Here is a 25873-nt window from a genome sequence, read left to right as displayed (position 1 = left end):
GTGTGTGTGTGTGTGTGTGTAAGGTGTGTGTATGTGTGGATAGTGTGTATGTGTGCAGTGAGCATGAACACATCATCTGCTTAGTAAATATTATAATTTATTAGACTGTAACAATCTTCTTCATCATCATCATGTTTGGTTACAGAATTGCTACAGAGAACCATAGAAACAGCCCATGAGATGCTGAGTCATCTGAGTGTGTTAGTAGCATGTGTGTGGTGTACGTATGGTGTGTGTGTGGTGTACGTATGGTGTGTGTGTGTGATGTGTGTGTATGGTGTGTGTGTATGATGTGTGTGTATGGTGTGTGCATGTATGGTGTGTGTATGGTGTGTGTGTGTGGTGTGTGCGTGTATGGTGTGTGTGTGTGGTGTGTGCGTGTATGGTGTGTGTGTGTGGTGTGTTCATGTATGGTGTGTGCGTGTATGGTGTGTGTGTGTATGGTGTGTGTATGGTGTGTGTGTGTGGTGTGTGCATGTATGGTGTGTGCGTGTATGGTGTGTGTGTGTGTATGGTGTGTGTATGGTGTGTGTGTGTGGTGTGTGCGTGTATGGTGTGTGTGTGTGTGTTAATCTCGGTCTCTCAGGGCTCTCAGGATGTAGTTCTCTCTCTCCAACTGAGCGTTTCTCTCGGTCAGCTCGGAGATCTGTCCTCTAAGCAGCTCCACCTCCTCCCTCACTGCCAGCATCAGGTGGGTCTTCACCAGGTCCTGCACACACACACACACACCATCATCATCACCAGGTCCCGCACACACACACACACACCCATCATCATCATCATCACCAGGTCCTGCACACACACACACCATCATCATGACCAGGTCCTGCACACACACACACACACACACCCATCATCATCATCACCAGGTCCCGCACACACACACACACACCATCATCATCACCAGGTCCTGCACACACACCCATCATCACCATAACCAGGTCCTACACACACACACACAAACACACCATCATCATCATCACCAGGTCCCGCACACACACACCATCATCATCACCAGGTCCTGCACACACACCCATCATCACCATAACCAGGTCCTACACACACACACACAAACACACCATCATCATCACCAGGTCCTGCACACACACCCATCATCACCATAACCAGGTCCTACACACACACACACAAACACACCATCATCATCATCACCAGGTCCCGCACACACACACCATCATCATCACCAGGTCCTGCACACACGCCCATCATCACCATAACCAGGTCCTACACACACACACACAAACACACCATCATCTTCTGATGGTTCTTCACCTTGCTCTTTCCCTCTCTCTCCCTTTACCTGTCACCCTCTCTTCATCCCTCCCTCCTTCCCTCTCTCTTTCTCTTGTTCTCTCTCCCATCGTCTCTGTCCTTCTCTCTCTTCCTCCTTTTTATCCCCCTCCCACTATGTTTCTCTACCACCAACAGAGAGCACTCTCACAGATAATTAATCTAGCAGATGCTTTTATCTAAAGCAACATACAAATAGTTAGCGGTAAGCACAGTGAAAAGTAACCACATGTCAGCTAGCAGACAGTATAAAGTAACATCTCAGCTACCAGGCAGTGTAAAGTAACATCCCAGTTACCAGGCACAGTGTAAAGTTACATCTCAGCTACCAGACAGTGTAAATTTACATCTCAGTTACCAGACACAGTGCAAAGTAACATCTCAGTTACCAGACAGTGTAGATTAACATCTCAGCTACCAGACACAGTGTAAAGTAACATCTTAGCTAGCAGACACAGTGTAAAGTAACATCTCAGCTACCAGAGACAGTGTAAAGTAACATCTCAGCTACCAGACACAGTATAGAGGAACATCTCAGCTACCAGACACATTGTAAAGTAACGTCTCAGTTACCAGACAGTGTAAAGTAACATCTCAGCTACTAGACACGGTGTAAAGTAACAGCTAGCAGGTACCTACCATGGCTTGCTCAATTTTGTTGTCGATAGCGACCATGCTGCTACTGGAACCACTGAAACAGAGAGAAAAGTTCAACTCTAAGTGTGTGTGTGTGTGTGTGTCTGTAGGTGTGTGTGTGTCTGGGGGTATATGTGTGTATATCAATGTCTCCCATTTCATACAAAATACAGTTCCTGGTTACATGTCTCCATGGTTACCTATGGCAGAGCAGCAGCAGTGACAGGAGAGAATGGCACACAGGGGGTGTGGCCTGTGGGAGCGTGGTCTTAAGGGGGGTGGCCTTCAGAGGTGTGGTCTTCACATGCACCAAACACGGAGGGAGCGGTGCAAGGGATGTAACTTTGGTAACATTCTGGGGTTGAGGTGGGGTTAGAGGTAGGTTAGGTGGTTGAAGTGGGGTTAGGGGTAGGGTGGGTGGTTGAAGTGGGGTTAGGGGTAGGGTGGGTGGTTGGGATGGGGTTATCTTCTTTGACCCTGGTGAGCGAGTGCTCGGCCAGGAGTCTCTTACCCTTCTCTGACCTTTAACCCCACAACAACGTCTAACCACACAAAACTCCGTCTCTTCCCTCCCCCCCTTCTGTCTAACAAGCAGCTGGAGGGGGCGGGAGAGGGGTGGGGGGGTAAGGGGGGGTCTGATTTTTGGAAGGGGAGAAGAGATGGAGGGAGGGGGTAGGGAGGGAAGAAGGGAAGGAGGGAGACAGGTGGGGAGAGGGGGAGGGAGGGGTGTAGAGATGGATGGTGGGGAGGAAGGAGGGAGGGAAAGGGGGGAAGAGGGACAGAGAGAGGGAGGGAGGGATGGAGAGATAGATGAAGGGAAGGAAGGAGGAATAGAGGGAAGGAGGGATGGAGAGAGGTCACTGGGACGAGGGTGGCGGCGATTCTCAAACACAGAGATAATTTTTTTCACGCTGCCAAACATGACTGATCAATCACAGTCTCGATTCCTGTGATGGACAAACAGACTAACCAATCACAGCCTCTGTTCCTTTCATGGGCAGACTGACCAATCACAGTCTCTGTTCCTGTGATGGAGAGTCAGCTCTGGTATCTTCCTTTTTCTGTCTGTGTTCAGTAGTCTAAACCCCAGACCCAGCCAGTCAGTCCCAGAGCAGGTCCTATCCCAGACCCAGCCAGCCAGCCAAATTCCAGGGAAGGTCCTATCCCAGACCCAGCCAGCCAGCCAAATTCCAGGGAAGATCCTATCCCAGACCCAGCCAGCCAGCAAAATCCCAGAGCAGGTCCTATCCCAGACCCAGCCAGCCAATCCCAGAACAGGTTCTTTCCAAGTCTGATCCAGTCCCCAGCTTATCTGCCACTCATGATCATCCGCAGAACATCCAGTTTAGCTGAGAGTTTCTACAACAACCCAGCAGAGTAACCACGACGATGAGTGTGTCAGACCTCATCCCACACACACCCTACTGTCCTGCCTCCTGATTGGCTCACTGCAACATTCTCATTCCAACCTCCTCCCACTCACAGTATCGGCCAATGGAAGAGCTTCCACCATTGCCCACTTGCCCACTGCCTCAGCATATGTTTATCAGTTCCTTGTGTATCTGGGAGTGAGTGTGGGAGAGTGTGTGTTTGTGACAGAGTGTGTGAGTGAAAGAAAAAGAGAGAGTGTGTATGTGTGAGAATGCCATGCCTTCTATCAAGCTGCTGCATCATATAAAAAATGTACATGAGGATAATATATCACCTCTGGATACACACACACATTCACTCATACACAAACATGCACACACACTCACTGACGTACACACATACTTGTTTCAGCCTTAAACACAGAGGATATTTACAACACAAACCTTTCACAGAGAGAAGAGAGAGGAAATAGAGTTGTGTTGTTAAACTGAGACAGTTCACCTGAAGAACTCCCTGTTCAGCTTAGACATTTAGATATTGAGAACACACACTTATACACACACACTAACACTCACACACACCTCTCTCCTACTTCCACCGTTTCTCATGAATAGAAGCTCTATTCCTTTTCTCTCCCAGCTCTTTATCCAGAGCAATAAAATAAACCCCCCATACACACACACACACACACACAGACTCACTCACACACAAACAGACTCACTCACACGCACACACACAGACTCACACACACACGCAAACACAGACTCACACACAATAAAACCAACACACACACTCACTAACAGTTATTAGTGCCCATGTTGCTCTGCCTTTCAGGTGACCTCATAGTACCCTACTGCTATAAACATGGAGAGTGTGTGTGTGTGTGTGTGTGTTTGAGAGAGTGTGTTTGAGTGAGTGTGTGTGTGAATGTGGTATTGTTGTGGTATTTAGGACATATCTGTGACTGTACTCATTGCCCTGTGAAGTGAAGTTGGTTGGCTCTATTGTGAACTGAGGTTGAGTAACTGTTGAACCAACATGGAGGACAGCTTTACAGTAGAGTAACTGAGATTGATGAGCCACAATGGAGGACAGCTTTACAGTCGAGAAACTAAGATTGTTGAGCCAAAATGGGGGATAAGCTTTACAGTAAAGTAACTGGGGTTGTTCAACCCCATCATAAAGGACTACATGCAACCCTCTCTAAAGGGCCTCCGCCAAGGTTAGGGTTAGTGTCTCTGACTCTGTGGGATATTTGCCACTTAGTTGCTAGAAACCTAATATAGAAACCAGAAACACACTCCATGTAGAAACCAGAAACACAATCCACGTAGAAACCAGAAACACACTCCACGTAGAAACCAGAAACACACTCCATGTAGAAACCAGAAACACACTCCATGTAAAAAACAGAAACACACTCCAGATAAAAAACAGAAACACAGTCCATGTAAAAAACAGAAACACAGTCCATGTAAAAAACAGAAACACAGTCCATGTAAAAAACAGAAACACACTCCAGATAAAAAACAGAAACACAGTCCATGTAAAAAACAGAAACACACTTCATGTAGAAACCAGAAACGCTCCATATAGAAACCAGAACCCCCCCGCCCCAGGGTCTCACCTGTCATCCCCTGCCAAGTGGAAGGGCCCCCCTGGGGAGAAGATGGACTGGGCCAGGCTGAAGGCTGAGGGCGTAGGGGTGGGAGTCAGGCTGGGCTGGAACACTCCATCTCTGGACTGTGGGGCTCCAGGAGAGCTGGGCTGGGAGAGGGACCCTCTCAATAAAGACTGAAGGGAGAGAAGAAGAGAGGAATAGAGAGAGCGGAAGAAAGGGAGGCAGGAATTATGGGAGAGATAGAGGGAGGAGGGGAAGCGGTATGGAGACACATAGAGGGAGAGGAGGATGGAGAATAGAAGAGAGGAACAGAGAGAGGGATGGAGAATAGAAGAGAGGAATAGAGAGATGGATGCTCCTGAGGTATCAGGTTATAGAGGTTACAGAGCAGCGTGTCAGTAAGTGAGTGTATATATGTCCGCCTGTCAGTCAGTAGGTGTTTGTGTGAGTAAGTGTGTGTGTCAGTGTGTGTGTGTGTGAGTAAGTGTGTGTGTCAGTGTGTGTGTGTGTGATTAATGGTGTGTGTGAGCAAGTGTGTGTGTGAGCAAGTGTGTGTGTGTGAGTGTGTGTGTAATTGTGTGTGTGCCTCACCCTCCCGGCAGCGTCCACCTCCAGGCGTAGAGGGGGAGGCAGGTAGCGGAGGCGAGGGCTGGGTGGGGGGGCATGGCGGGTGGGGGAGGGTGGCCCACTGTGGAGGAGGAGGGGCCTCACTCCCACTAACCCCTCCCCCTGGCCTGCCATTGGCTGGGCCAGAAGGTGGGAGGTGCCCTGAGAGTGCACAAGATTCCCCGCCCTAAGAGCACGCACATGAGTCTGCAAGGCCCCGCCCCCCACCCCCCCTAGACCAATTGTCTCCAGGGACTCTAGAGAGTGGGCCTGTCTCAAGCTGTCCATCACCCGCCTAAGCCCCACCCCTTCCTCCCTCTCCAGGAAGTCTGTGCAGGTCCATCGTCCCCGGCGATACGGCTCGTCCCGCCCCTGGGCCAATCTCACCACTCGGAACCTGGAGCTGTGGGGAGAGCCCGCCCCCTGCACTGGTGCATCCTGGGAGTTGTATTTTCTGGGTGACAGGGGCGTGGATGGCTGGGAGAAGCTGCCCTGCTGGGATGGGGAGGAGTCCACTGGAGCAGATTGGCTGACTGGTTGGGCAGGGGGCGTGGCTTCTCCAGGGTAATCTAACGTTACGCTGGTGATCTGGAAACCACTCCTCTTCTTCCCCACACTCATCTTCTCTCTCTCTCACACACACAACCTTAACCAAACTCACACACACACCAACACAACCAATCTCTCACACACACCAACACAACCAAACTCACATACCAACACAACCAAACTCACATACCAACACAACCAAACCCTCACACACACCAACACAACCAAACTCAAACACTCGCTCTCTCCCTCCCTCTCTCTCTCTCTCTCTCTCTCTATCTCTCTCTCTCTCTCTCTCTCTCTCTCTCTCTCTCTCTCGCATCAGCAGATGCAGCTTGTACAGAGGGAGTGGTACAGTAACAACTATTGCTCAACCTGGTGAGCGTGTGTGAGTGCACGTTGAGTCTGTGTGTGAGTAATACTGGTTCTGCAACCCAGGTTCACACACATCTGTCTGCTACCAGACAGCTAGTCTACCAGACTGTTCACTCTAGTGCACTAACGTTTCTCTCTTTAATGTTCTCACACACACACTCTCTCTCTCTTACACACATACAGTCAGAAAGGAAGGATACATTTCTATAGCTTGTTGAATGAGCTGTTTCTCTCACCTTATCTCTCTCTCTCTCTTGCACGCACACACAGCATAATAACCGTTCATGGAGAGCAGACTAAAGCTTTGCGTCATGCAGAGTAGCGCGTGTCCCTCCAGTAAGGCGGGCGTCTGCGTGCTCAGCTAATACAAGATCTTTAATCACACTTTTCGGAGTTTCAAATTAATTACTCTCTGGGTGACGTCACACACACAGCACACAACGAAGTCTCTATGCGCTCTCCTGTCGCGTCATCGGTGATCGAGCCCGCTGCAGCCGTCTCTGCGCCAACCCAGAATACAGAGTTGCCAAAACTTTTTAAACGGTTAAACTATGACAGGGTTAACGTTAATAACCATCCCTGCATCTGCTCACCGAACGGAAGAGTTTTTGCTAATCAAACTTAAAACAGCTGAAACATCCGTTTACGTGCGCTGTTGTTGTGAAAGTCTTTTTGGAGATGGGACGTGCGCCTACAGCAGGGTATCTGTTCGAGGCATACCACGTCTCGAGCGCAGGGCGGATCTCTCAGCAGTCTCGCTAGTCCGGGACCGCTGTTTGGACCGTTGTTACCACCGTTAAACTGTGAACATCGTCCACCGTTCCGTCTCTCCGTTGGTCCGTCCGTGCGCGCTGTCACTTCTCCCTCCCACTCTCCGCGCGACTCAGGCCGTTATTTACATGTTTATTTTCTCGGAACTGTTTAAAACTTTTCTAAATCCGGAAGTTCCGCCCCCGTTTTGTTATGAAGCAACGACGCCCTCCGCCGGTGGACACCCAAACTACACTCTCACACACAAACAATAAGCCTCACACACACACACACCATAACCCTCAAATTCCTCAACTACTCTACACACTCAACTAAAATACACTACATACTCTACTAATATACACTACTACAAAACGCACTGTAAGTCTATTGACTGTTATAGGAACTTCAATGTTAGACTGCAGACCCAGAGGTTCAAATCCCCCCTGTACATTATTACATAAATGATAAACATGTATCTACAATTAGGAAAATAGAATCTACTATATACTCTATGTTAAGCCTTCAACATGCAGAACATTCACCAATACACAGTATACAGCACACACACACATGATACACAGTATACAACACACACACAATAGTCTTCATTTGTTTAATTATAATTCTGAGGCAAAAATTCAGAATCAGAAGGGATTTTACTTTAGCAAATAACCCTACCCCTGTTCAGAGAAGAATAGAGAGTGAGAGGGAGAGAGAGACAGGGAGGACGACAGATGGGTGTTTGCAGTGTTGCAGAACTTCCCGCAGTTCTTGCATCAGTCTCTATTCTTGTGGCAGGGTCAGGGGTCAAGCTGACCTCTCACCCCAACCTCCTATCCTTCACCTCTCACCTCTGCCTGATCCTCCCATTTTCCTGAAGAACAGTGTGAGCAGGTGTGTGTGTGACTAAATTAAACAGCAGGTGTGTGTGAGCATGAGTGTGTGTGTGAGTCTAGATGAACAGCAGGTGTGTGTGTGTGTGTGTGTGTGAGTCTAGATGAACAGCAGGTGTGTGTGTGTGAGTCTAGATGAACAGAGGTGTGTGTGAGTCTAGATGAACAGCAGGTGTGTGTGAGTGAGTCTAGATGAACAGAGGTGTGTGTGTGTGTGTGTGAGTCTAGATGAACAGAGGTGTGTGTGTGTGTGTGTGTGAGTCTAGATGAACAGAGGTGTGTGTGAGTCTAGATGAACAGAGGTGTGTGTGAGTCTAGATGAACAGAGGTGTGTGTGTGTGAGTCTAGATGAACAGAGGTGTGTGTGTGTGTGTGTGAGTCTAGATGAACAGAGGTGTGTGTGTGTGAGTCTAGATGAACAGAGGTGTGTGTGTGTGTGTGTGTGAGTCTAGATGAACAGAGGTGTGTGTGTGTGTGAGTCTAGATGAACAGAGGTGTGTGTGTGTGAGTCTAGATGAACAGAGGTGTGTGTGTGTGTGTGTGTGAGTCTAGATGAACAGAGGTGTGTGTGTGTGTGTGTGTGTGAGTCTAGATGAACAGCAGGTGTGTGTGTGTGTGAGTCTAGATGAACAGAGGTGTGTGTGTGTGAGTCTAGATGAACAGAGGTGTGTGTGTGTGTGTGTGTGTGAGTCTAGATGAACAGAGGTGTGTGTGTGTGAGTCTAGATGAACAGAGGTGTGTGTGTGTGTGTGAGTCTAGATGAACAGAGGTGTGTGTGTGTGTGTGTGTGTGTGTGAGTCTAGATGAACAGCAGGTGTGTGTGTGTGAGTCTAGATGAACAGAGGTGTGTGTGTGTGAGTCTAGATGAACAGAGGTGTGTGTGTGTGAGTCTAGATGAACAGCAGGTGCTGGTCAGCAGGGATGCCGTAGTGAGTCTTGTGCTCTTCAAACAGCTGGCTGAGCTCCTGCAGGTATCTGGAGTGGAGACGCTCGATGTCCTCACAGCTGGGACTTGCTGTCTGCTCCACCCGGATGGGGGCGCCCACTAAAACAAAACACACACACCATCAGTCACACACTATACACACACACCCACACACCATCAGTCACACAATATACACACACTCACCATCAGTTACACACACACACCCTCAGTCACGTACTATACACACACACCCTCAGTCACACACTATACATGCACATGTATATGTGGAAGAGGGGCCACTAGCACATGCATGTGTGGAAGAGGGACGCCCACTAGCACATGCATGTGTGGAAGAGGGACGCCCACTAGCACATGTACGTGTGGAAGTGTGTGTGTGTGTGAGACATCAAGCGTGTATGGGCTATCCGTAGATCAGGAGTGTGTGTGTGTGTGAGACATCAAGCGTGTATGGGCTATCCGTAGATCAGGAGTGTATGTGTGTGTGTCTGAGTCGTACCCACGGTGTGTATGGGCTGTCTGTAGATCAGGAGTGTATGTGTGTGTGTCTGAGTCGTACCCACGGTGTGTATGGGCTATCCGTAGATCAGGAGTGTGTGTGTGTCTGAGTCGTACCCACGGTGTGTATGGGCTATCCGTAGATCAGGAGTGTGTGTGTGTCTGAGTCGTACCCACGGTGTGTATGGGCTGTCTGTAGATCAGGAGTGTATGTGTGTGTGTCTGAGTCGTACCCACGGTGTGTATGGGCTGTCTGTAGGGCATGAGCCCGTAGTTGTACTGGAACACTCCACGGGCGTGGAACAGCGGCAGAGCTACTCCCATGATGCCCTGCAGCCACTCCTGCAGGTGTCTCAGTGGGGAGCCAGCTGGGTTGGGCATCTGGTCAAACAGCTCGTTCTCACCGAAGGAGAACACAGGGACCAGCTGGGCCCTGAGGACGCACACACACTATCACCAACTGACCCTAAACCCTGACCCCTCAATAACTAACCACTGTGTATAGTGTGTGTTACCCATGCTTTAGGGCCAGCTTGATGAAGCCCTTGCGGTTGCGTATCTGCAGCCTGAGGGCTCCTGGTCGAGCCTCCAGGGACTCTGGAGCGCCCCCTACAGCCAGCACCGCCACACTGCCCCCTTCTGGCCTGGACAGCAGGTAGGACGCACTGGCTTTCTCACTGGACACAAGCCCTGCACACACACACACACACAAACAGATAAATGTGTTTATTGACAGAGAACTCATGAACTCAGTTCTGTTCAGTCGTTGAGTTGCTATGTCACTATACATATGGACATGTCTGTGTGTCTCTGTGTGTGTGTGTGTGTGTGTGTGTGTGTGTGAAAGTTTGACCTACTTGGACTGTGTTCAATGTATCAGTCATTTCCACACAGCAGTCTTTGACAAACATCTCTTACTCAACTGGAGTGAACAAACAAGACATTCACCACAGCATAGACATCATCAGCCCCCCTCCGCCCTCACCTCCACCCATGATGTAGTCCCTGAAGAAAGGGACCCTGAACCAGAAGGGCAGCATGAGCAGGTGTGGGCGAAGCCCGGGGAACAGTGAGGAGAACCCGGAAGCTTCTGTGCAGAAGTTCCCAAAGCCCCCGGCCACCAGGACGCCATGGGGGTGGAATCCAAACAGGAAGTTACACGACGGGTCCAGGTCCACCGTCTTCACCAGCTGGAGAAACACACCACTGATTGGACCATAGTTAAGTACGTAGCGTTCGGATTGGACCATAGCTAAGTACGTGGTGCTCTGATTGGACCATAGCCAAGTATGTGACGCTCTGATTGGACTCCAGCTAAGTAAGTAGCGGTCTGTTTAGACTACAGACTACAAGTATGGAGCGCTCTGATGGGACCATAGCTGTAGGGTTGTAATTGGAGCATGGGTGAAACTGGGAGGCTGTGGTTGGAGCAGTGCTGAACATGGGATGCTGTAATTGGAGCAGGGGTGAATATGGAAGGTTATTATTGGAGCAGAGCTGAGGAGGGCTGTGATTGGTCAGACTTACAGAGATAGGGAAGTAGTTTCTGAAATGCTTCCAGATGTTCCAGTTCCTCATCCACTCTGACCTCCGACCCCCGCAGCTGGGCGTGTCCCGATCCAACCACAGCCAACCAGCATACAGCACCGCCACCAGCCACCAATCACTGACCACCAGCAGCACAAACACAGCCAGACACACCTGGGCTGGGGACCAATTACAACATCAGAGACACACACCCCTCGTGTGTGTGTATATGTGTGAGGTGTGTGTTTGTGCATGTGTGAGGTGTGTGAGTGTTCATCAGTAACCTTGTACTTCGATGACTCCTTACACAGTTCTTTTTCCTCACAGCTCCTCTGGGCTCATGGACTGTTTCACAACCTCAGACTGACCTCTGCCCCAGACTGCCCTCTGCCTCCGACTGCACTCTGCCTCAGACTGACCTGTCCTCAGACTGCCCTCTGCCTCAGACTGCCCTCTCCCTCCGACTGCACTCTGCCTCGGACTGACCTGTCCTCAGACTGCCCTCTGCCTCAGACTGCACTCTTCCTCAGACTGACCTGTCCTCAGACTGCCCTCTGCCTCAGACTGCCCTCTGCCTCGGACTGCCCTCTCCCTCGGACTGCCTTCTCCCTCGGACTGCCCTCTGCCTCAGACTGCCCTCTCCCTCAGACTGCACTCTGCCTCAGACTGACCTCTCCCCCAGACTGACCTGCCTCTCCTGCCTCACACACCTTCCATGACCTGTAATTCTCTCTTCTCACCTTCTCAGTGAGGAGACTTCCTACAGGAGGGTTTGGTTAGAAACCCTGTAAAGCAGAACAGATATTCCAGAATAATCTATATTGCTCTCTATCCCTCTTAATAAACGATATTCCTCTCTTTCCCTCTTTTTCTACTCAATACACACACACACGTCAGACGATCCCACAGCCTCAAACAGATGAACACACACACAATCTTTGGCTGGACTCACCAAGCGCGAGAAAGGAGAATAGCCACTGTAACACCGCCGCCGTTTGAAGGCGCCGCTGGAATGGAACGTTGAGCGGCGCGAACTGGATCTTCATCCCCACCGACACAAACACGCGCACCCTCTCTGTCTTTCTGTCTCTCCTTTGTCTCTCTGAGTCTCTCCTTCGATGTGTAACGCGCTGCTGCAATCTCCGAATGTCACAGAGTTTTACAGAAGTACGTTCCCTTACCCTCACCCGTTCTGTAGTTGGAATAGAAGCGGCTGTATTATGTGTCGGCGTGTAGTGGGTCCCTGTGCTAAAACAGTTATAGCGGAGAGCAACAAGTTCGAGGAAAACTTTCCTCACGCTCTACACGCTGTCCAGCACGCATGCTCCATGGACACGCCTCCGGGAGTCAAATGTTGCAGCCAATCAGTAGACCAGCATACATGTGGTCTCTATCCGCAGGGCCATAGACATATGTGCAGGGCTCTCAAGACTCACGCATTCGCCGTGAGACTCACGCATTTCAACCATTTCTCACGCTCTCACTCAACACCTTTCTCACGCTGAGAAGTAAGGGATAACTTGTACAATTAATGGATGAGTCGCAGGAATACGGAGATACGTTTTCTGTCTCAAGTTATACAGTTACATGGCCCCTGCCAGCCCATCAGAAACATCAACAGCAACCCCCACCCTGCCCCCCCGCCCCTCACGAATTTTAGTACCCAAACGTTGACAGGTATCAGAATCAGAATTTGGTTTATTCGCCATGTAGGTTTACACAAACACGGAATTTACTGTGGCAGGAAGGTGCTAACAATAAATATATACATATCTTAAATTAAAAATGAAAACAAGTACAACAGTCTAATTCTAGGAACTAAACAATCTAAAAGTTAAAACAATGTAAAATATAATATATATATAAATAAAATAAGAATGGTATGGTAATCTCACGCCAAAGTTTTGCTAAATTTTGAAAGCCCTGCTCTGTCTGTCCTCTGTTTCTCAGCCTGTGTCTATCTGTCTGCCTGTGTCTATCTGTCTGTCTGTCTGTCTGTCTGTCTGTCTGTCTGTCTGTCTGCCTGCCTGCCTCTGTCTGTCTACCTCTGTCTGTCTACCTCTGTCTGTGTCTGTCTGTCTGTCTGTCCGCCTGTGTTAGTCTGTCTGCCTCTGTCTACCTGTGTCTGTCTGTGTCTACCTGTGTCTGCCTGTGTTTGTCTGCCTCTGTTTGTCTGTCTGCCTGTGTCTGCCTGTCTGCCTGTGTTTGTCTGCGTCTGTTTGTTTGTCTGTCTGTCTGTCTGCCTGTGTCTGTCTGTCTGCCTGTGTTTGTCTGTCTGTCTGTCCGTGTCTGCCTTTGTCTGCCTGTGTTTGTCTGTCTGTCTGCCTGTGTCTCTCTGTCTGCCTGTGTCTCTCTGTCTGCCTGTGTTTGTCTGTCTGCCTGTGTCTGTCTGTCTCAAGTTCAAGTCTTTTATTGTCAGATGCAGCGAACAACCCAGGGTCAGACTGGGCACTGAAATTCTTAGGACAAGACAATGCAAAGCAACCTGGCATAACATAACATATAAGTACACAGAACATATATTACAGCTAAATTAAGATAAAATATAGTAAACCTCCTAATATACAACTAATATAAAATATTCAATACAGTATACTAAACCTCTAATACACATGATATCCTATACTAACCTTATAACCTATATTAACCTAAGACAAGTTAAGTACAATAGTGCAATACAGTGATGATAGTGCAACCAGTAGCTGAAAGTGACAGTTTGTAAAGTGACTATAGTGAGAAGTGTATCAGTGTCTATATCAATGTCCATTCATAAGCCTGATGGCCCTTGGATAGAAACTGTTGTCCAGTCTGTGTGAGCGAGACCGAATGCTTTGGTATCACCTGCTAGAAGGCAACAGGGTAAAAAGACTGAAGGATGGTTTGTAACATTACATTTTACATTTAGTCATTTAGCAGACGCTCATTTATCCAGAGCGACTTACAGTAAGTACAGGATCATATTCCCTGAGGCAAGTAGGGTGAAGTGCCTTGCCCAAGGACACAACGTAATTTCGCATGGCCAGGAATCAAACCGGCAACTTTCTGATTAATAGCCCGACTCCCTAACCGCTCAGCCATCTGACCCCCTACAGTATCACTTAGTCCCTTAATTAGAAACATTGAGGAATATTTCCAAATTAAGAACACTAGTGTCAAAGGGTGAATTGGAGATGATAATTCAAGCTTTTATTTCCTCTCGTTTAGATTACTGTAACAGTCTTTTGACCTGTTTGAATAAGGAGCTTGGCCAGCTCTGGCTGTTCAGAACTTTGCTGCAAGGCTTTTAACACACATTAACAAAAGAGCACATATCACACCTGTGTTAGCATCACTTCACTGGTTACCAGTCCAGTGTAGAATTTAATATAAAATACTGGTCCTTACATTCAGAGCCCTGCATGGTCAAGTTCCTCCCTACATCTCAGATTTGATACAGCTTCATATCCCCACTCGTAATCTGAGGTAATTAGGGCAGAAGCTACCTTTAGAAAGATATAAAAAAGATAAAAAAGATAAAAACGATTTAAAAAAGATATAAAAAAGATATTAAAAAAGATATTAAAAAAGATATAAAAAAGTCAAAAAAGATATAAAAAAGATATAAAAAAGATAACACCAGTTGCATATGGAGACCAAATTTAAATAAACAAATATAAATATTGCACAGTAGTTTGCACTTTAAGTGTATATATATAGTTGTCAGTGGCGGCTGCTGGTCTTTCAAATAGGGGAAGCTCATTTTCGGCCTATACATCATATTTACATTTATTCATTTAGCAGACGCTTTTATCCAAAGCGACTTCCAAGAGAGAGCTTTACAAAGTGCATAGGTCACTGATAATAACAACAAGATAACCCCAAAGCATTGCGGGTAGCCAAAAATTGTGATCCTTGAGGAAACCAGCGTTGGGTTCAGCAAACCATTCCTAAGTACCGTTGTACTCGCGGAACAAGTGCGTCTTGAGCCTTCTCTTGAAGGTGGAGAGACAGTCTGTGTCTCTGATGGAGGTGGGGAGTTGATTCCACCACTGGGGGGCCAGGCAGGAGAAGAGCTTGTGTTGGGATCATATACATTTTCCATTTACTTTGCTAGTTCACTGGCTAGTACTGTATGAATGAATGAACGAATGAAGGAATGATCTGATGAAACAATATTAAACTCGAAGGAAATGTGGGAATTAGGTTAAACCGAAACAAGGAATGTGGTGTATAGCCTAACAGTATAAAATGTATGATGAAAATTTCGCCAAGCACCAAGAAATAGGTTGCAGCAGTTTGTCTTTTGACTACACTTGCAAAATCCATGGGACTGAGCTCGAAAAGCTTCGGCGACTTTTTATAGTACAAAATCACAGTCAATCAAAAGGAGATGCAATCTTTTGACAGACCCTCCAATGATCACGCAGAAGCCCAGCGTCCAGACCAGCCCACTCCATTCACCCCCAGAGACGCTGAGCGTCCGTGCGTGTGACATAATTTATCGCAGCATTTATCCAATGAACGTATAGTTTCGAAGCACTGAAAAAAACTGTTCAAAGCAGCCCCATTGAAGTCCATGGATGCTGGGCTTCAACTATGGAGCTAGAAAGCTGACAAAAGTATCTGAATTTGAATATGAAAGATCTGAAATATTTGTGTGTCAAATTTCATAAAACTGAAATATTTTGCTGTTGAATATATAATATCTGAATTATTTGTATGCCGAATTTAATAAAACGGAATTATTGTGATCCAAAAATACAAATTTCTAAAATTCAGATTGCAGTAATTCAAATTCTTGAAATTCAGATTGCTGAAATTCAGATTCTTGACATTCAGATTGCTGAAATTCTAATTGCGGAAATTCAGATTGCGGAAATTCAGATTCAGATTTTGTCTGAACTAGGCCAAAGGTGAAACAGCTTGCTTTCACAGGAAAAAGTAGACGATTTCAGAACGACCGAACTTTACCTCAGAACAAACTGAGTTTCTAGTTGGAGGAATACCCAGATCATACATAAGTATCTGGGATAGCACACATAGGCCTACGTCCCGATGTAGAAGATACGTCGGCAAGATCTAGTATGGAGATCGTTGGCATTTGATCGAAACTGACTTCCACACGACATGTGGACAATGAATCCAATCACATCCGGCCGCACTACAGATATATCCTGTTAACCATAGATAACTCCTTATATGTATGCTGTTAAATAGGCTACTATGTCCGATCTCTCAGACAGCAAATATTTCACTATCCATAACCGATCTGAAATGTCACTTAGGAAATGAACATAGCCTATAGGTTGAACACTGACTTTGATAGGAATAAGGAGACAATGAAAAATATGCTTGACCATCCCAAATTGGCTATTAGTAATACAGTAGCTAGCTAGCGTGACTTGATTCAACCTGGATTTTCTATAATTAAGAGACACAATTGAAGTTCATGATTTTATATCAGGCTGGACGTTGATGCCATCAAGCTCTTAAAAGAACTCCAACACAGAAAAGAGAACAACGGAACAAATATATAGGCTATAGCTTTGCCAGTTGTTCCGCGTCTTCCCTCGGTCTCCGCCGCCCTCTGACTCTATCTCGACTCACTTGGTAACAGTAACTGCCGATTTTGGCAGAGGAGAAGTTTTTACAAGTTTCATAAGCACTTGCTCCATACTCTTCCTCCAACGAGCAACTCTTAGCTTTTGTTATGGGGTAAAATTCGGTCAGAGAATGTCTATATTCGGTCGTTCTGAAATCGTCTACTTTTCCCTGTGAAGGCAAGCTGTTTCACCTTTGGCCTAGTTCAGACAGAATCTGAATCTGAATTTCTGCAATCTGAATTTCCGCAATCTGAATTTCAGCAATCTGAATTTCAAGAATCTGAATTTCAGCAATCTGAATTTCAAGAATCTGAATTCCTGCAATCTGAATTTTAGAAATTTGTATTTTTGGATCAAAATAATTCAGTTTTATTAAATTCGGCATACAAATAATTCAGATATTATATATTCAACAGCTAAATATTTCAGTTTTATGAAATTCGACACGCAAATATTTCAGATGTTTCATATTCAAATTCAGATACTTTTGTCAGCTTTCTAGCTCCATATTCAACAGGGAAATGCACTGTGACGCTACGGTAGAGTATGAGAATGAAATCGAGTCAGTCAACCTGCCACTATATGTAGCTGATTCTGAACGAACTCGTCTTCGAGATGAACGTGCTCTAACGCATTTAAAATGTCAACACAATAGTACATTTCTGACCTTTAATTTGTTGACATTTTAGGGGAAGTTGAGCTTTCCTTGCAGTTTTAAAGAAATGGCCACTGATTGTTGTCTATGATAATATAGATGCACAGTTGTGTATAATCGTATGGGGATAATGTACAAAAATATGGATATACACATAGTATAAAGTAGGCCTACAGAAGTGATGGCATGGCTCCCATGCATGTATGATATCTATATGTAGGCCACGCACACAAACACACACATACATATGTACACCCACATAAATATAAATATATCTACACACACTTAGGCGGGGCAAAGGGGTATGATGTTCTCTCATAGGCCCAAGAATGGCGAAGATTATGACGTAGTCATGTATCTATGCACGCTGGGGGAGGGGGCGCTCGAGCCTGTTTTACCGCAGTGTCAACGGGTTTCATGTATCAGCTGCTGCGCATCAGAACTATAACGCAGATTGAGCGCCGGTATTCTAATCGTTCATAAAATTAAATGATTGTCGGTAATACCCCCGGTCTAACTATTTATATCATCCTGCCTGATGTGACTGGATATTGTTTTTAAATTCGAGCTCTCATCCGGCCGTTCGTCCTCCGTCAGTTGACAGACACAAAACGTCTGACAGCGCGAGGTGGGTAACCCGCTTCATTCATCTGGGTACGGATTACAGCCACACGGACCGCAAACAGCAGCATGGCTAAAGAGGATGAACGGAAAGGTTCCGGGGAGTGGAAGGAGTTCTTCTGGAACCCGCGAACGCACGAATTCCTGGGTCGGACCGCGAGCAGCTGGGGTGAGTGGGTCCGGTCATCTTTGATGCGCGCGTCTCCATCACCCGACCTCCTCTTCCTACTCTGTCCTTCTCCTCTCTCTCTCCTTTACGGAACCCTTCGTCCTTTACCCGTCCTCTCCCATCCTCTACTCTCCACTCTCTCCTCCATATCTCCACCCCTTCCTTAAAGTTCAAGTTCAAGTCTTTTGTTGTCAGATGCACAGAACAACAAAGGGTCAGACTGGGCACTGAAATTCTTAGGACAGGACAACGCAGAGCAACCTGGCATAACATAACATATAATTACACAGAACATATTACAGCTATGATAAGCTAAAATATAGTAAACCTAATATACAAATAATATACAATATTCAATACGTATACTAAACCTCTAATACACATAATAACCTATACTAGCCCCCTCCCATCCTCTCCACTCTCTCCTCCATCTCTCCACCCCTTCCTCTCCCATCTTCTCCTATCCACTACCTGCTAAATAAGATCTGTCATGTCGTCAAGTCGTCCCATTGTGAAGGTCGCTGTGTTTGTGCAAGAGTGTTTGTACGAGAGTGTGTGTGTGTGTGTGTGCAAGAGAGAGAGTGTGTCAGTGTGTGTGTGTGAGAGAGTGTGTGTGCACGAGAGAAAGAGAGGTAGGCTAAATAAAGGGAGAGAGAGTGTGTAGATACTGTAGCTCCATGAAGGTCACCGTCATGTCTGGTTTTAACTACGCATGTGCTACATCAACATCTGCACTACCCTAACCCAAGACCCCTGTACACGTGTGTGAGAGTTTGTGTGTGTATGTGAGAGAGAGAGAGAGCACACTCGCACACACTCTCATGCACACATACACAATAAATAGTAAGTATGTTTATCTAGAGACTCTAACCCTAAACTAACCCTATCTGTACTATAGTAGGAGACCAGAACCTCTAATGGGTAGAGAGGGAGACAGAGAGAGAGAGAGAGAGGGGGGAGAGAGAGAGAGGGGGGAGAGAGAGGGAGAGAAAGAGAGAGAGAGATAGAAAGAGAGAGAAAAGGGGGATGGAGAGGGAGGGAGGAAGGAAGGAAGGAAGGAAGGAAGGAAGGAAGGAAGGAAGAGAGGGAGAGTGGGATGGAAACAGAAGGAGGGAGTGGGAGAGAAGGAGGGAGGGAAGGAAGGAGGGGGAGAGAGGGAGGGAAGGAAGGAAGGAAGGAGAGGGAGGGAAGGAAGGAGGGGGAGAGAGGGAGGGAAGGAAGGAGGGGGAGAGAGCGAGGGAACGGGATCTGGTGACAGGAGGTAATCTGGATTAGGTTTGAGAGGAGAGTTTGATTGGTCTGTGTAATCCGTCTACCCAGTGTCTGCTACACAGACACAGACGTTCACACAATCACACACACACACAATCACACACACTAATGCAAATACACACACATGCAGAGTATGCTGTAATCCATTGCTTTGTCCAGGACACGAGATGGAGAGATGGAGGGAGAGAGTGATGGATGGAGAGAGAGAGAGGGATGGTGGCAGAGGAATGGTGGGAGACGGATGGAGGACTGGTGGAAGCGGAGGGATGGATAGGTGGAGGAGAAGAGGAGAAGAAGAGAGGAGGAGGAGAGGAGAAGAGAGGAGGAGGAGAGGAGAAGAGAGGAGGAGGGGAGGAGAAGAGAGGAGAAGAGTGATTCCCTCAAGACTGAACTAAGAAAATAGAGACATACTGTATACACATGCACACACACACCTGATACACACACACAGAAACACAAACACACACAGCTGATACATAGATCCTTGGGAACAAAGAACAGAGCAGAAGGGAGAAAAAGAAAATGTATAAAAGAGATGAAATGATGGATGGATGAGAGAGAGAGAAAGTAAAGGAAGAGAGAGGACGAGAGATGCAATCAAAGTAGACGTATTATGTAATGCCTCTCCAGACTGAAGCAGTAATGTGTACGTGTATTGTGTGTGTGTATCTGTAGTGTGTTTGTGTATCCGTAGTGTGTGTGTGTGTATCTGTAGTGTGCGTGTATCTGTAATGTGTGTATCTAAGTACTGTGGTTTCCAGTACCTTTGCTAGCTTCCCAATGCTGATGAGAGTATGTGTGTGCGCATGCGTGCATGCATGCGTGGGTGTATGCATATGTGTGGGTGAGTGCGTTTGTTTGTGCATACGCCTGTGCATGTTGGCATGCGTGTGTGTGTGCGTGTGTGTGTGTGTGTGCAGGACAGGGACAGAGGCGAGAGGATTATCCTCCCCTCCCCCACTGTCACCATTCAACAGCTATGTAGGTTATAGAGAGGGGGAGGAGGGGGGGAGGAGGAGAAGAGAGGAGGCACCAGCCCTTCGGGTCAGGAGTCAAGCATCCCTCCTTTTAGTTAGGATTAGTGAGCACTAGTAAAGAACTAGTAGTATTGGAAGATACAAGGAGGACACACACACACACATACCACAGGATATACCACAGGACATACCCAGGACATACCACAGGACTTACCACAGGAGATACCACAGGACATACCACAGGAGATACCCTAGAAGGGAAGAGAGAAAATAAGGAGGATGAACTAAAGGAGAGAGGAAGAACTCAGTAGTAGACTGCAGCTCTAGAGATTGTGGGTTTGAATTTAATTGTTCTTGTCTAACAATATATCTGTGTGTGTGTCTGTGTGTGTATCTGTGTGTGTATCTGTGTGTGTGTCCCAGGTCTGATCCTGCTGTTCTACCTGGTGTTCTATATCTTCCTGGCGGGAATGTTTGTTCTGACCATGTACGTCATGTTGCTCAGCCTGGACGACTACCAGCCAACGTACCAGGACCGCCTGACCACCCCAGGTACACAGACACACACACGTACCAGGACCGCCTGACCACCCCAGGTACACACACACACAGACACACACACGTACCAGGACCGCCTGACCACCCCAGGTACACACACACACAGACACACACACGTACCAGGACCTCCTGACCACCCCAGGTACACACACACACAGACACACACACGTACCAGGACCGCCTGACCACCCCAGGTACACACACACACAGACACACACACGTACCAGGACCGCCTGACCACCCCAGGTACACACACACACAGACACACACACGTACCAGGACCGCCTGACCACCCCAGGTACACACACACACAGACACACACACGTACCAGGACCGCCTGGTCACCCCAGGTATTCACTCACCCCCCCCCCCCCCCCCAACTCCTCTCCCCCCAGGGATGATGATCCGCCCTCGGGGGGAGGCTCTGGAGATTGTGTACAATCGGGACGATCCGGACAGCTGGAGGTCCTATGCCACTGCCCTAGACTTCTTCCTCTCACGTAGGTGCACGTGTCTGTAAACGGTAGTGTGTGAATGTATGTGTGAGTGTGTGTTAATGTATGTGTGTGTATTAACGTGTGTGTGTGTACGTGTATAAATGTGTGTTAATGTGTGTGTATTAACGTGTGTGTGTGTGTGTGCAGCCTACAATGACTCCCAGCAGGCGCGGACCAACGACGTGTGTGTTCCAGATCGTTACTTTGTGCAGGAGGACAGTGGCGAGGTGAGGAACAACCCCAAGCGCTCCTGCCAGTTCAACCTCTCGTCACTGGAGGAATGTTCCGGGCTCAACGACCCGTCCTATGGATACGCCCACGGCAAGCCCTGTGTTCTCATCAAGCTCAACCGGGTACACACACTCTCTCCCAAACACACTATACACACTAAACACAATCTCCCACTCACACACTCTCACACACACTAAACAAACACGCTAAACACTCTCCCAAACACACTATACACACTAAACACACACACCCACTCTCTCACACACACACTCTCCCAAACACTATATACAGACATTATACACACTCACTATATACACACACACTATACACACACTCCTGCTACTACTGCACAGCCTAACTCCTCTCCTCCTCTACAGGTTATTGGAATGTTACCAGGAAAGGATGGCCAGTCTCCATATGTCAGCTGTGGAGCAAAGGTCAGCAGGGTTAGGGTCAGGTTGGTGTTAGGTCTGTCTAGTGCCTCCCCTGTCAGTCTATTGTGTCTACTGTCACTCTACTGTCTCTATTGTCTTTACTGTCTCTATTGTCTCTGTTGTAACTCTACTGTCTCTCTGCTGTCTCTATTGTCTCTACGGTCACTCTACTGTCTGTATTTTCTCTATTGTTGTTACTGTCTCTATTTTGTCTACTCTACTGTCTCTACTGTCTCTGTACTGTCTCTACTGTCTCAATTGTCTCTATCGTCTTTACTGTCTGTACCGTCTTTACTGTCTCTATTGTCTCGCTATTGTCTTTACTGTCTCTACTGTCTGCACTGTCTCTATTGTCTCTCCTGTGTATTGTCTCTACTGTCTGTACGGTCTCTCTATTGTCTCTCCTGTCTCTCCTGTCTCTCTATTGTCTCTATTATCTCTCCTGTCTCTATTGTCTGTACTGTCTCTATTGTCTCTATTATCTCTCCTGTCTCTATTGTCTGTACTGTCTCTATTGTCTCTATTATCTCTCCTGTCTCTATTGTCTCTATTGTCTCTATTATCTCTCCTGTCTCTATTGTCTGTACTGTCTCTATTATCTCTCCTGTCTGTACTGTCTCTATTGTCTCTACTGTCTGCACTGTCTCTACTGTCTCTATTGTCTGTACTGTTTTTACTGTGTCTACTGTCTCTACTACCTCTATTGTCTCTTCTGTCTCTATTGTCTCTACTTTCTCAACTGTCAGTCGACTGTCATTTGAGAATGGAGCCAAAGTGATTGGACATGAGCTCATTAATCCTCATGAACCCTTGTTAACCCTGACTTGAACCCTCATGAACCCTGATTAACCTTTACATGAATCCTCATTCATCCTCCATTACTGTAACCCATTCTCAGAAATACAAAGTGGGAAAAGGTGAATGGGTAAGACTGTCCTGTTGGATGGATGGATAGATAGACGGAGAGAGAGAGATAGTTTAGTTCATTAGTTAGTTGTTTAGTTAGTTGGTTGGTGAGTTAGTTGTTTAGTTAGTTGGTTGGTTAGTTGGCTAGTGACTGGGTCTCTGTTCTGCAGAAAGAGGACTCTGACAGCATCGGGGAGCTCTCTTATTTCCCCCCAAATGGAACCTTCAACCTCATGTACTTCCCCTACTATGGCAAGAGGGCCCAGGTAACACACACACATGCCACACACGTCACACACATGCACACACACATCTACATCCACTCCCAGAAACACACACAAGGTTTACTTTACAGCGTAAACCTTCTTTTAGAACTAAACTGAACCTGGCCTTGGACACTAAACGTAATTTGTGTAATGGGAGACGTTTGTGTATAATGTGTGTGTATGATGTGTGTGTATGTGTGTGTTGGCAGGTGAACTACACACAGCCCCTGGTTGCTGTGAAGTTCCAGAGCATCTCCATGAACACAGATGTGAACATTGAGTGTCAGATCAACTCTAACACCATCGCCACGGGCAACGAGAGGGACAAGTTTGCAGGACGTGTCTCCTTCAAACTAAGGATCAGCACAAAAGACTAGAGCAACACACACACGTACACACACACAGACACACTCAAAGACACACACACACACAGGAAAGCACAAACTCCCTGTCAATAACGCACAAGTATCACTGCCAATACATGGTACAACAGCATGGAGGAGAGAGGAGAGGAAAGGAGTTGGGGGGAGAAGGGGGGAGAGGAGATGGGGAGAGAGGCGGAGAGGAGCTCTGGATAAGAGCGTCTGCTAAATGACTAAATGTAGGAGAAAAGAGGAGATGGGAGGGAAAGGAGATCAGAGGAGGAAGACAGTGAAGGAAGTTGTATACTACTGTCTAACCCTAACCCCAACCCCAAAACTAATCCTAATTCTATACTACTGTCTAACCCTAACCCTCTGTACTCCCTCTCTCCAATGTGTTACTGCCTGGAAACAACAACACATATCTGAGAGGAGGAGGAGGGAAGGAAATGGGCAGTTTTCAAAATGTTTACAAAAGACTTCCAAGATATGAAATATTAACATCAATATAAATGTTTGGAGAGCAAACTTGAGACTCATCATTTCAGTGTCTCTTAATAAAAAACTACATTTCAAAGAGACTTTGATTGAAAGCAACTTACTGCGACTTATTCTACGACCCCTTGAACTGCAACCAAACATCCCAGTCGTGGGATTATGACATCAGTTCTTCTTGTCCTATCCACCCGTGCAGAGGTGTGTGTGTGTAATATCCATGACCATCCTCAACAGAGGGGCGTATGTGTGTGTGTAGGTGTGTGTGTAGGTGTGTGTGTGTGTGGGATATCCATCCCTTGTTGTTGTTTTGGTTTAGTCTGGATGAACAAAACTCCTGTTTCTGCATGTCTGTACATAACTTTTGAGGAAAGGCAAGACTGAGTAGAGACAGAGGAGAGATGAAGGAGGGGAGAGGAGAGAGATGGAGGAGGAGAGAGATGGAGGAGGGGAGAGATAGACTACGGGAGAGCAATTATTGTTATTTATTTTATTTATTTAGTTCATTAAATTGTTGATGCCAACATGCTAGGAAACCTCTAGTTTCTAGAAATGTAATTTGAACAACATATCACACACACACACACCCCAAACACACACAAACAAACACACCCCCTCCTCTCTCATACCCAAGAAGGGTCTGCTGTCTTGTTTTGTGTAAGTGAACTACTTAGTTATTGAGGTCAGTAGCTGGTATCTATATGATGGGGTTAAGGGTAACTGTGGTTACCAGGGTTTCCAGGGTAATGGATAGATGTTTATATCTTAGTTTTGTTCATTTCTTTCTGCGCAGTTGAAGCATAATCATAGTAACTATAGTAACCACTGCAATCCACACCCTCACACAAACACACATATATACACACACACACACTTGTGCCACATGAGGCTGTTGTCTTACTGTTGGGACCGACTCCTCCTCTTTCAAACCCTTGACCAATCCTGTACTTTTAAAGAGTGATCCCATTTCCTGTTTGGTTCTGGGCGTCCAATCAGGTCGTCCGTTCTGACTGTGTCATCCCTCGTCAGCATACTGCCAGTAACCATGGAAACTTACCTATGAGAAATAAAATGTTTTTGTGTTTTAAGATGTCAGACTCTCCTTGAGTGAAAGATGAGTGAGGTGTGTGTGTTTGTATAAATGTGTGTGTGTGTAGGGGCGTTCTGTGGTTCTGTAAGTTCTCGGGAGGGAGGGATGTAAATTGCGTGTAGCAGTGGAAATTTCTTTAAGACTGCAAGGGAAGCTCAGCTTCCCCTAACATTTCAAAAAATTAATGGTCAAATATTTACTATTGTGTTAACATTTTAACTGTGTTAGAACACATTCATTCAGTTCAGAATCAGCTACATATATTAGCAGGTTGACTGACTGATTTCCGTCTCATACTTTCCCGTAGCAACACAGTGCATTTTCCTGTGGAAGCTCAGCTTCCATGGACTTCAATGGGGCTGCTGTGAACAGTTTTTTTAGAAACAATACGGTCATTGGATAAATGCTGCAATTATGTCCCGCCCTGGACGCTCAGCATCTCTGGGGGTGAATGGAGGAGTGGGCTGGCCTGGACGCTGGGCTTCCGCGTGATGATTGGAGGGTCTGTCGAAAGACTGCGTCTCCTTTTGATTGACAGTGATTCTGTACTATAAAATTTGCCAAAGCTATTCAAGCTCAGTTTCATCATGGATTTTACCACTGTAGGGAGTCAGGTGGCTGAACGGTGAGAGAGTCGGGCAAGTAATCTGAAGCTTTCCAGTTCAATTCCCGGCCGAG

The 25873-nt window shown here is 46.8% G+C and overlaps 3 protein-coding genes across 9 annotated transcripts; 1 reads left to right on the top strand and 2 right to left on the bottom strand.

The window, feature by feature from the left end:
* Positions 1–77: 77 nt before the first annotated feature.
* Positions 78–7402, bottom strand: tsc22d4 (TSC22 domain family member 4). Of its 3 annotated transcripts, XM_084691197.1 has the most exons (5): positions 7060–7395; positions 5528–6966; positions 4943–5109; positions 1948–1999; positions 78–709 (listed from the first exon to the last, which is right to left on the bottom strand). In XM_084691197.1, exons 2-5 carry the CDS (start codon positions 6161–6163, stop codon positions 569–571), a joined length of 996 nt encoding a protein of 331 aa, XP_084547323.1. In that variant the 5' UTR covers positions 6164–6966; positions 7060–7395; the 3' UTR covers positions 78–568. The 3 variants fall into 3 exon arrangements, 2 of the variants coding, with proteins under 2 accessions (XP_084547323.1, XP_084547324.1); XR_014746712.1 differs by lacking the exon at positions 78–709 and adding an exon at positions 2145–2299 and having other exon boundaries at positions 5528–7402; XM_084691198.1 differs by lacking the exons at positions 78–709; positions 1948–1999 and having other exon boundaries at positions 4968–5294; positions 5528–7402.
* Positions 7403–7818: 416 nt separating this feature from the next.
* Positions 7819–12381, bottom strand: mogat3a (monoacylglycerol O-acyltransferase 3a). Of its 4 annotated transcripts, none has more exons than XM_084691193.1 (7): positions 12033–12381; positions 11081–11259; positions 10539–10743; positions 10069–10243; positions 9791–9986; positions 8927–9157; positions 7819–8857 (listed from the first exon to the last, which is right to left on the bottom strand). In XM_084691193.1, the coding sequence occupies exons 1-7, from the start codon at positions 12124–12126 to the stop codon at positions 8834–8836; spliced, it is 1104 nt and encodes a 367-aa protein (XP_084547319.1). In that variant the 5' UTR covers positions 12127–12381; the 3' UTR covers positions 7819–8833. The 4 variants fall into 4 exon arrangements, with proteins under 4 accessions (XP_084547319.1, XP_084547322.1, XP_084547321.1 ...); XM_084691196.1 differs by having other exon boundaries at positions 11081–11254; XM_084691195.1 differs by having other exon boundaries at positions 7819–9157; positions 9787–9986.
* A 5363-nt stretch (positions 12382–17744) lies between these two features.
* Positions 17745–23802, top strand: atp1b2a (ATPase Na+/K+ transporting subunit beta 2a). 2 transcript variants are annotated; one of them, XM_084691405.1, is made up of 8 exons: positions 17745–18107; positions 20780–20908; positions 21310–21414; positions 21559–21764; positions 22020–22079; positions 22975–23001; positions 23123–23248; positions 23458–23802. In XM_084691405.1, the coding sequence occupies exons 1-8, from the start codon at positions 18008–18010 to the stop codon at positions 23623–23625; spliced, it is 921 nt and encodes a 306-aa protein (XP_084547531.1). In that variant the 5' UTR covers positions 17745–18007; the 3' UTR covers positions 23626–23802. The 2 variants fall into 2 exon arrangements, with proteins under 2 accessions (XP_084547531.1, XP_084547530.1); XM_084691404.1 differs by lacking the exon at positions 22975–23001 and having other exon boundaries at positions 23153–23248.
* Positions 23803–25873: the final 2071 nt, after the last annotated feature.

This window comes from Hypomesus nipponensis, chromosome 25 (assembly GCF_054491055.1).
Source record: "Hypomesus nipponensis isolate SF chromosome 25, ASM5449105v1, whole genome shotgun sequence".
Classification (NCBI taxonomy): Eukaryota; Metazoa; Chordata; class Actinopteri; order Osmeriformes; family Osmeridae; genus Hypomesus; species Hypomesus nipponensis.
Note: the sequence above shows the minus strand (reverse complement) of the source record. Positions and strands in the feature narration are given on the sequence as shown.